The sequence below is a fragment of the Indicator indicator genome, chromosome 39, assembly GCF_027791375.1.
Source record: "Indicator indicator isolate 239-I01 chromosome 39, UM_Iind_1.1, whole genome shotgun sequence".
NCBI classification, from domain to species: Eukaryota; Metazoa; Chordata; class Aves; order Piciformes; family Indicatoridae; genus Indicator; species Indicator indicator.
The window spans coordinates 1,134,487-1,145,710 of record NC_072048.1 but is presented as its reverse complement, the minus strand read 5'-3'; the positions used below and the strand labels follow the sequence as shown (position 1 = coordinate 1,145,710).

The following is an 11,224-nucleotide window of genomic DNA, read 5'->3' as shown; positions in this document are numbered from 1 at the left end:
TCACACCACAGTGCTGATGGTGGACGACTCCTCCGACCTGCGCTGCTTGCTGGGCAGGGACTTGAGGTACTCCAGGTGGCGCCGGGCATCCTCCTGGTTCTGGCGCACGTAGTAGACCAGGTAGGAGATGACCATCGCGAACCAGCCGAACATGGTGACCAGCATGGCGATGTCTGTGGTCCTCTTGTAGGCATTGCAGAAGTCGGTGTCGGCGATCACCTGCAGGAAGGCCTTGCCCACGTGCTCCTCCTGGGCGGAGGAGTGGCACAGGATGCCAGCCGCCGAGCCGGCCGCCAGGTCCACCGCGCGGATCAGCTCCTGCAGCCGGCAGTCGCAGCGCCAGGGGTTGTCAGAGAGGTTGACCTTGGCCTTGAGGTGGCTGAAGGCCTCCTTGCCAAGTGACACCAACCTGTTGGAGGAGAGATCCAGGGTGTGCAGGTGGTCTGCCAGGCCCTGGAAAGCTCCGCTCTCGACACCGGCGATGGCATTGTGGGACAGATCCAGCTCCAGCAGCACAGGCAGGTCCCGAAAGGCGTCGCGGGGTAGGAAGGGGATTCGGTTGGAGTCCAGGTAGAGCTTGTTGGTGTCGTTGGGTATGTCCCTGGGCACCTCAGTCAGCCTGGCATTGCTGCAGCGGAAGGTCTTCAGCCCCTCCTCTTCCGAGGGGTAGCAGCCCTTGGGGAAGGCGGAGGCTGAGTGGAGGCTGGAGGCCAGGAGGAGGCTGTGCAGGAGCAGCCACATGGAGGCCAAGCGGAGCAGGACCTGCCGGGCTGCAGGCATGGTGCTAAGTGGCCTTGGTCACAGGGCCACCAGCCTGGCAGCTCTCACCCCAGGTGGTTTCAGCTGGGCTTGGCACATCTGAGACAAGAGACAGCAAAGGGGCGGCGTCAGAGCAGGGGTGCCAAGAGGCAGAACCAACGCTGTGCCAGCTGCCAGCATCAGACCTACCCCAGCAGAGCAGGTTAGGGACCGGGATGGGGACAAGGAGTTGGTCTCATCCCTGCCACCAGCAGCCTGGCTCAGGGCTCTTGCACAGCAGGATCAGGCCCTGAGTAGCCACACGAAGCCTCAGCTCCTGCGTGGCAGCAGCTGGACCATAACAAACAGAGACACTGAGGCTGAGCCAGAGGTGGGGGCGAGCTCCAGCCCTGCCAAGGTCACCACTGAAGGCTGAGATCCCACAGCAGCAGGCAGCAGGACACAGCAGCAAGCGAGCCCCAGCGCCGGGTGAGCCCCAGGGACCACAGTGGAGAACACACAGCAGAGGCCAAGCAGGCTCCCAGCAGTGCCAGGGGCACACCCAGGCACATACCAGGTACTCCCCTTTGGAGGGGATGGGCACAGGTGGGTGGCTGGGCACCACTGCCCGGTGCCATCCCAGCCACGGGGTCAGGCTACCCACCTTGCCCTTTAACCATGGTCCCCATCCAGCCCTTTTATTCCGGAGGGGAAAAACGTCAGCAGGAAAGAAACAAAAACAGCCAAAGGAAATTCACTGGAGCTGAGCGTGCAGAGAGTTCCCAGCGTGGCAGCAGCAGATAAGGGCCATGCCTGAGCCCTGTGAGTGCTGCCCAGCTCTGCCAGCTACAGGTCCCTTCACAGCCATGGGCCACAGGAGGTCCCCAGCAGGGCCACGGTGATGGAGCCATCGAGGGAGGATGCAGGAGCTCTGCCACCTCCCCACCACTAAAGATCCCTGCGTCAAAGGGCACCCCCTTGCCACCCCACCAGGGAAAGTCCCATGCTGTGGATTGCCCCATGCTGTGCCAACCGGGCACCTCCTGGGCAAGACTGGCTGCTAGTCCCACCGTCCCCTGCTCCCCAGAGCACCCTGCCCCGGACAAACGTGCTTCGGGGCTGCCCAGTGAGGGGCAGAAGTGCCCATCCAAGGGTTGTACAGCCTAGGCCAGCACCCCGGCTGCTGGGCACCATAACGCAGTCCACCCGCGCCGCAGCACCCCAAGGTCACCCCCGTCTCGAGGCGACCCCTGCGCCGCCAGCCCCACCCCGGGCTCCGCGGGGTCCTTGAGGGGGGACCAGGGCTCGGAGCAACCGAAGGGCACCGGGAACCCAGCCCCACATTGGTGCCTCCGCAGAGAGGGGGAACCGCCTCCCCCAAGTCTGCAGGATGTGACCTGGGAGAACCTTGGGACCCTCGTTCCGCCGCTCGGGGACAAGCCCAGGGCCGGGCAACGCGGGAAGTCCACCGGGCTGAGGCGGAAGCCGCTGCTCCGGGACCGGGGGTGCTTCGCCCATGGGACCCGGGGGACCCCCGCGAGGGGGACGCTGCTCTCGGGTCCGAGGGCTCAGACGATACCCAGCCGCGGTTCTCTCAGCGAGAACCGCCACAACCCGCCCCCGCCGCCACAACGTCCCCAGTCCGCAGCCGGGAGCGGGCGTCCCCGGTCCGACACCGGGACACGGCGCCAGCCTCGGAGAGGGAGGCTGAGGTTCCCGGGGGGTCGCGGAGGTTGCCCGGTTTTCCTTTACGAGCTCCTGGACCCGCCATGCAGCCGGAGATGCCCGGGGTTCCCCCCCGGCCCCGCTGGGCACCAGGGGCGTTGCGGGCGAGGGAAGCCCCGGTGCTTCCCCGGGGGAAGCTCAGCTCGGTGCTGCGGGGAACCTCCCCCACCGCTGCCTCCCTCTCTGCCCGTTCCCAGCGCCGGTGTCCCGCGGGGGAGGTAGACAAGGGGGTTCTTGGTGAGGACTCACCTGCCGTGAGCAGCCCCGCGGCGGCGGAGCGGCCCCGCGCCCCGGGCCGGAGCGGCCGCGCCCCGCGCAGCGCGGCGGGCCCGGAGCCGGCGGCGGCGGGGCCGGTGGGCGGGACCCTCCGCCCGGGCCTCCCCGGGGCTCCCCGCCCCCGGACCGCCCCGCCGGGGGGGGCCGGACAGCGCCGAGCATCCCCCGGCCGAGCACCCGGGCTTTTCCAGCTCCCCCCCTGCCCCGCGGGAGAGAGTCTGCCCCGAGTCCTCAGCACAGGGTTGGGGAAAGGGGAGAAGAACCGGAGAGACTCGACCAGGAGCTGCCGGGACCCCCGATCCCGGAGCAACCGGAGCCAGCGTCTCGCGGAGAGATCCCCCCCCCGCCGCGTGTCCCCTCCCCGGCCCCGAATCTTCGCGCAAGCATCCCCGGACCTCCGGACCCGCAGGTTCCCTGGTGCTCTGCGCCCCACGGCTCTGTCCCCGCCGCCTCCCAGCGCCCAGAACACCCTCAGCTCCTCCACAGACGCCAGGGCGAGCAGGAGCCCCCCTCCGGCGTCCCCCCGCTGCCCGCAGCCCCCACCCGGCACCGGCATCGCTTACTCGGGGAAACCCGAGCTGGGGCAGGGCGGACCGGGGGGTCCGCAGCGGCCCCCCAGCCCAACCCCGAGCTGTCCGGCACCGAGGGTCGCTGGACCGGGCAGGAGCTCCGTGCTAGGCGGGGTCCCGGCACCCCGGGGGACCTGCGGGACCGGCTCAGGACCATGGAGAGCGGTCACTGTTACCGGGCGCCGGTGCGTCCGGGATCCCCGAGCTGGGCGAGCCTCCCGCCCCCTGCTGCTGCTTAAAGCATCACCGGAGCTGCAGCTCCGTCAGCATCGGGGGTCGACCCGGCGGGACCCCGGGTTGCAGGGCCAGGATCGGGCCCCCCTCGTCCTGCAGCAGCGGCTGCCAGCGGCCCGTCCCCGGTTCTCCCGGAGGGAGGGAGAGCCCAGCCCTGCGCGGCCACATTCTGCCGCTGCTCGGGGACCATAACGCGGTTAGGAGGCGCCTGGCCTCGATCTCGGCTCCATTAGGAGAACAAAACCTGACGGGAGAGGCATAGCCGGGCAGGGCCGGAGCCAGACGCTCTTCCAGGACCCCCCGCGCTCCTCGGGAGACGCCCGGGCTCTAGTCAGGGCCGGTAGAGGGGTCGGGGCCGAGCCGGTAGTGCAGCAGGAGCCGGGTCTGGTCCCACACCTCAGGGTGCTGCAGCCAGCGAGGGTTTGGGGGGTGATGGTTTGGCACACACCAGGGTGAGCTGCGGGCATGGCTCTGGGGCTGCCAAGGGGGCCGTGCTCGAGGTGCCTCAGTTGATCATCACCGGGGCTGGGACGTGAGCCAGGCCTGACACCGGGCTGGGGGTCACTGGGGCAGGGCTGGCCCTGGACATGGTGGCAGTCAGGGAGCCACAGTCAGTGCCCTTGGGCCCCTTGGCTGGCATCTACCCATTTGGCAGGGAGCATAGCAGCGAAGCACTGCCCATCAGCAGTGCCAGCACCACTGGAAGCTGTGCACAGACCAGAATTGGAGCTGGGACCCGCTCTGGATCACACAGAGACAAGGCCTGTAGGAATCAGGGTGCCAGGCAGGGCCCTTTGGGGTGCTCAAGCTTTTGGGTCACCACAGCATCGAGCTGTCTCCCCCCGCCGTGCCAGGACACAGGACTCCAAACCCCAGCACCTGCAGTACAGCACCACCTTGCACAGAGCCTTCCCTGCTGCAGCTGCAGCAAAGGTGGCTAAAAATAGCCACTCCTGGCACCGCGGTGCTAAATATAACCAACATCGACCGGGCAGCGGCACCGGGAGAGCGGGAGGTGGGCACAGCCCGGCAACACCAGGAGCAAGCAGGGACTGGGAATCCATACGGGCACAGACCCCCCCGAGCAAGGGGAGAACCCAGGGCCAGGCAGCTGGCAGCTGGTGGATGGGGCTGGATCCCCTCCACCCCACCAGGGGAACCCCCTGCCCCCGGTTCCGGGGTTCCCTGAGCCCGGTGTGGGGAACCCAGAGAGTGGGTGTCCCCCTCCCGCCCCCGCGCTCTCCCTGGCAGCGAGAGGCTGCTGCTACTGCTGCTGCTGCTGCTGCCGCTGCATCACCGAGAGGGATTTAATATTGATGAGGGTTTAAAAATAGCTGCCGCATTCCGCTTCCCCCTCACGTGCGGAGCCGGCGGGGGGCAGGGAAGCTGCTAAATGCGATGGCACCGCTCAGGGAGGCAGGGCAAGGGATAAAAATAGAGGCTGCCGGGCGTGCCTGGCTCTCCTGCGGAGCAAGGCTGGATCCCGTGGGATCCCTCGGCACCTTGGCATCTCCCCACCTCACCCACCGCCCCCCCACTCCCGTGGGATCCCCCCTGTTTTGGCACGCTGGCATCACCACACTTCATCTCCCCTGCTCCCATGGGATCCCTCACCTTGGTACAGCAGCAGCCCCCACGCCTCACCCTGCCAGCAAGGGCACCCTGGAGAAGCTGGGCAGAGACTTGGTTCTCCTGGCTGGTGCCCATCAGCAGCCCAACAGCTGCTTTAACCACATGTGTGCCTCATCGTGCCCAAGGCTCACCGCGAGCAGTTTACAGAGCTCTGGCTCCTGGAACACCCCTGGTGCCCTGCCAGCAGCTCGGTGCCAGCACCTAGCACATAGGCAGCCCCAGCCCTGGCAGCCAATGGGGTCTCCGTGCCCTTGCCATGCCCAGCAGGCACCAAGCCGCCTGCTGGAGATATCCTAAGCCTGCAGCTGGTGCTGGGACCGGATGGGGACACACAGGGTCAGGATGTCCATCTTGGGCTGGCGTGGAGGCTCAGGGGTACCCCCTTCGGGGAATCCTCCATTTCTTCTGTACCCAGCAGCGCTGTGAACCCATCCTGGCCAAAGGGGCAGGCTGGGAGCAGCCGCGCAGGGCTGGGGGTGCGCTGCAAGTGGCACAGGCTGAGCTGCGGCATGGGCAGCCGGGGGGCACCACGCTGTGGGCAGCACACCCGAGACCAGGGACTGTGCTCAGCCCCAGGGCCCGGGCACAGCTCCGGGCAGGGGGTTCGCAGCACAAAGCGCTGCAGCCGCTGCCGGCACAGAACGGGGCACAGATGGCACCCAGGGTCTGCGGCAGCGCCAGGGATGAGCTCTGATCTGCAAACAAAAGCCCAGCACAGATGGTCCCCCGCTGCACCCCAGCACAGGAATCCTGCACCCCCAGACCCTCCCCTTAGCCAGCCTGCCCGGACTGAACTTGTCCAGTGCCAACAGCCAGGGGGTGAGACCCACGGGATGCAAGCTCTGAGCAGGGTTGGAAGCACCCAGAGGCATCTGAGCCCCCAACCATGCAGCTCCCGAGCAGGCTGGAAGCTCCTGGGGGGGGGAGGAAACTGAGCGGCCCCACGCTGCGGACTCTCCGGGGGCCACAGCCCCGGCTCGGGTTTGGCCGAAATGCGGTGCCGTGGCCGGAGGAGCCACCGGCCCCGAGCACCGGACGGTACCGGAGGGACTGAAAACCCTTCCCCCGCCTCCCTGGGCTTGCTCCATCCCTAAGTAAGCACGGTAAGCACGGCCTATGTCCCCGCCCCGGGGCCGGCCTCTCCCGGTGCTGCCGGGACTACAGCTCCCGGCGTGCCGCGGCGGTGGGTTGAGCCCTGCCGAGGTGGTCGCCGGGAGCGCACCGGGGCGGCGGGGAGCGCGACGGAGCGAGCCCCGGCCCCGCCGAACCGAGCCGAGCTTGGCCGGGCCGGGCTGGAACCGGGCAGAGCAGCGGTGAGTGCGGACCCTGCGCGGCGCCTCCTCCCCGGCCACTCCCGGGGCTACGGAGCCTGCCTGCAGTTCGGTGGGCCCGGGCAGGAGGCCGAGCCCCGGTCCCGGCCCCACGGGCGGGGGCAGCGGGAAAAGCAGCCTCGAGTGGGGCTTTCCCGGGAAAAAAAAAACACCCCCAAAGAAATTAACCGGGGCTGAGATGGGGCCCGAAGGCTCCGGGGCGCGGAGAGGTCCCCGCGGTCCCGGCCGGGGCGGGGAGGGGAGGGTCCTGCTCAGGGCTTTGGGGGTTAGGTGAGCAGGGTCCCCCACATGCGCCCGGAGACCCCAACGCGCCGCGTCCCCAAACTTTCCCTCGAAGTTGAGAAGGAAGGGACCGGGAGGAGGCCAAGCTTCGGCTGTTCTCCCCCACCCCGGGACCGCCTCAGCTTCTCCTCGGCCCCGTGTCCGGCGGCTGGAGCTCCCCAGCCCGCAGGTTCTGCTCGCAGAATCGCTTGGGTTGGAAGAGACCTTGCAGATCATGGAGCACAGCCATGCTCCTTGCTCTCCTGTCAGCTCCACCAGCTCCAGGCCTGCTCGCTGGGGCTGCCCCGCAGCTCTGCAGCCCCCCACGTTCTGCTTGTAGAGTTCTTGAGGTTGGAGAAGACCTTAAAGATCATGAGGTCCAACGGTGCCCACTGCTGGGCTGTCAGCTCCACCAGCTCCAGGCCCTCCTGGGTTCCCAAGGAGGAACCCAGCAGCTTTGGGGCTCAGATGGGAGATAGTTTAATGGCCAGGGTAGGCTTAGGTTAATGGTTGGACTCGATGATCTCAGAGGTCTTCTCCCACCTAAACAATTCCATGGTTCTGTGCTGAGTCTAAACTCCCAACAGTGACCAGGATGGGAGGTGGTGGTGCCTGGGCTAGCTCTGGCTCAGCTCCCTCACCTCTTCTGGCAGCCACCTTTGCCAAGGTCTTTGGTGTACTTGAAGCTCTGGTTGAAACCATCCTGCAGAGAAAGGTTTGAAATATTTATTGGCTGGGGAGATGGTGATTGCTGGTGGTGCCAGAGATAGGGATCTGGGCTCCCCAGGGCAGGATCACCATGGCTGGCATTCTGGGAACACTCAGGAAGATCGATCGAGATAAGAGCCTGAGCCTGAGTCCTCCTTCCCTCTGCAAAGCTCCTGACAGGGAATGAGCCAGAACAGGCTGCTGGGCCCAGGCTGTGATCCTGCAGGAGAGCTGTGGGAAGAGCAATGACTCTGCTGGGGCTGGAGCATGAGGGGCTGGGCACAGGCAGTGGGGAAGGGGCTGCCCCTTGGGGTGCTGGTGGCATGGTTGTGGGCAGAGGCTGTGGGTCCTCAGCAGCTGATAAAGTGAGGGGGAAGCTGCTGGGGTCGGTTTTGTTCCCCCCCTACCTCAGAAGTGGGGAGATGCTGCCAGAGCTCTGAGCCCCAGAATCTGTCCCAGCAGAGCTGTGGACAGGCAGCAGGATGTGAAGGATCAGAGGAAGGGCTCAGCTCCACCATCTGCTCATTGCCTCTGACCACAGCCAGGACTTTTCCCCTACTTGGATGGACATTGTCCAGTGTCAGCACAGCCCTGACCTTCACTCTGGGTCTGGTGAAACATTAAAAGCTTTTCTGTCCCCAGGCCCCTGCAGTCCCAGTGGGAAAGCAGAGCCCTGCTGCCAGCCGTGCCAGGGGGAGCCAGGGTTCCTCCTGCTGCCATGGTGCCTGCAGGTGAACACATTCCCAGTGGAAAATCAAAAGGCAGATGAGGTGGGATGGGGGCAGGGACTGGAGCTTTGGGAGTCCCCAGACCAGGCTTTTGCAACACTGTGTGGTGCTTGCAGCCTGATGTGGGCACAGAGCTTGGGCAAGGGCTGCACATGCCAGGGCGGAGCAGGGGCAGATGCCCAGACGAAGGGTAGGTGGGGAAGGAGAGGACTGGAGAAGCAGAGAATTGTCCTCCTTGCAAGGCTGAATGCTTGATGTCTCCATGTCTCCAGCATGGCAGCCACCTCCCCCCCTTGTTTAGAAACAGGGAGACTGAGGCAGGAGGAGAATTGCTTCACAAACAGCTTCTAAGCTTGGCCCTTGGCACCCTCCTGCAGGTTTGCCCCTGCCCAGGTCTGCAGCAGGGACCAAGGAGAAGCTGCTCCTTATTCCATGAGGATTACATTCAATGGGTGTCCTCAGCTGGCAGTGCCACTTCACTGCCAGGCAGGCATGGGGCAGGCCTGGCTGGGGGCCTGCAGGGAGGGCTGCCAGCTCCTGCAGGCTTTTGGGGACATCACTTCCAAAGAAGGGAGGCCTGAAGAGGCTACCTGGCCAATGCTACCAGGGCAGAGAGCAACCTTCATTCTTCAGCTTGCTGGGAAAGGCCCCAGGGAGGCTCCCAGAGGCTTCCCACAAGCCTCACCCCAACATCAGACCTCCTGCATTGTCCCCTCCACTCCAAGTCTCAGCCCTGCAGTTGTCTCCCTCCCTCTGTGCAGCTCCCTTCAGGGTTTGAGGACTTTCTTCAGCCTCTCTCTAGACTAAACAAAGCTCTTCCCCTCAGGCTGTCCTTGCAGGTCATGTTTTTTCCTACACCTCTGCTCATTCTCATTGCTCTCCCCTGGATTCCCTCCAGCTCCTCCAGACCTGGACAGGATCTAGCTGAGGCCTCACCAGTATCCAGGAGGATTATTCCCAGTGTCTGGCAAAGAGCACTGCTGTTTACACATTCCACAGGGCTCTTGGCCTTCTCTTTTTTTATTGTTGCAACAATTTGACTTCTTTGGACTCCTCTTGTGCTTCACCACAACTCCTCCACTTCCCTCCACAAGCCCTTCAGAGCTGCACCAGGTTCAGGATGGAGCCACTCTCCCTGCTAAGGCTGGAGGGCTCAACCCTGCCTCCAAGTCTTGCTCCCAAACCAAGCTTCAAGCTGACCCAGGAGGCAAGGAGCACCCTGCAGCCTCTCCTTCTCCAGATACAAGCCCTGTGACTGACCCCAGGTAGCCTCTGCTCTGCTCACCCAGCAGCTCTGCCTCACCACAGCCACCCCCAACACCCAACTGCACACTGGGAAGAGGTTGGGAAGTTCCAGGGAGCATCCCAGGAGCCAGAAGCCTGCATGTGCTTTGTGTCCTGGCCTTGGGCAGGAAGAGGAGCGAGCGCCAGCTGCTGAAAGAAGGCAGGCCCAGAGCTCTGGCAGGACACAGGGTGTGAGGAGGGAGCTGGCTCCCACTCACCCCCTGAGATGGGAGAGCTGGAGAGAACAGCAGCACCTTCCTCCAGCTGTGGGAGCCACAGGGCCAGACAGCAGGAAACAGCTCTCAGCATGGGGTCCTCTGGCCAAGGAGGGCCTGACCCTGGGGCCTAATGAAGCTGCAGCCCTGTGGGACACAGACAGAGATGGGTTTATGTTCAGCTTTACAGCACTTCTGAGTTGTGCTGTTTCCTGGAGCCCCTGGAAACCAATAAACCAAAGCTCTCATCTTCCCAGGAAGCCTCAGAGCTGCCCCACGTCCTGCTGCTGCTCAGTGCAGCAGCCCCAAAACCTACTCCCACACCTGCAGCATCCCCAGGGCACCAGTCCAGAGCTGTCCTGCTTCCTGGTATTGTTCAGCTGAACATCTCTGTGTCCTCCTGTGTGGCAGATGTTCCTTCCAGGTAGGGGAAAAGCCATCTCCTCTGCAGTTCCTGCTGCTGAAACATCCCAGCTTTTGCAGTTCCTCAAGAGGAATCTCATTCCTTCCCTGCAGGGGAGTTATTTTTGTTGCAGGGGAATTATTTTTGTTGCTTTCTTTCCACACCCCCCACCCTCAGTCTTAATTTGGAATCAAACCATGTGAGGTAGGCCCAGGAGCCCAGCAAGCCTCCAGAGCAGAGCAGAACCCTGCTAATTGAGTTGAGCTCATTAGGAGATCTGTTGATAGAAAGCTGCCTGCACTCTGCAAATCCTCCTGCTCTGTGCCTGGGGTTAATGTCTGGTGAACCTGGAAGTGTGGAAGAAGCTTCAGGTGCTGAGTGTCCCAAGGCTGTGGTGGTGGTTTCAGCAGTGGGTGTAGACTCATTTGTCTTGTCAGGTTGTTGTGGGGATCACACACAGGATCAGAGGATGTCAGGGGTTGGAAGGGGCCTCCTGAGGTCCAACCCCCCTGCCAGAGCAGGACCACAGAATCTCTTGCAGGTTGCACAGGAATGCATCCAGATGGGTCTTGAAGGCCTCCAGAGAAGGAGACTCCACAACCCCTCTGGGCAGCCTGCTCCAGTGCTCTGTGACCCTCCCAGTGAAGAAGTTTCCTCCTCATGTTGAGGTGGAACCTCCTGTGCTGGAGTTTATCTCCGTTGCCTCTTGTCCTATCCCAGGGTGCAAGTGAGCAGAGCCTGGCCCCTGCCTCCTGACCCCCAGCCCTCAGATATTTATAAACATTGATTAAATCCCCTCTCAGTCTTCTCTTCTGCAGGGCTCTCAGCCTCTCCTCACAGGGCACTGCTCCAGTCCAAGCTTTGACACCTTGGCTTCAGTAGCTCACAAGGAGCTTCTGTCACTGACAAGCTTCCCACAGCCCATTCCCAAATCCCAGCTCCAGCTTCCCCTCTGGAGTGAGGCTGAGGAGGTGCAGAGAGGACTGAGGTTGACTCTGTGTATCTGCAAGCAGAGCTGGACAGCAAGACAGGGCTGGGCTTCCCCAAGTGCTTTGGAGCAGGGGGGGCTCCAAGCTCTGACCCAAGTCTGCTTCAGTTGCAGGGGTGCTGGTGGCACGGA

The 11,224-nt window shown here is 64.0% G+C and overlaps 1 protein-coding gene across 1 annotated transcript; it reads right to left on the bottom strand.

Annotated features, from left to right (window-relative positions):
* LRRC3C (leucine rich repeat containing 3C) lies at positions 1 to 780 on the bottom strand. Its single transcript, XM_054396889.1, has one exon. It carries the CDS (start codon positions 778 to 780, stop codon positions 1 to 3), a length of 780 nt encoding a protein of 259 aa, XP_054252864.1.
* Between the last annotated feature and the right edge of the window lie 10,444 nt (positions 781 to 11,224).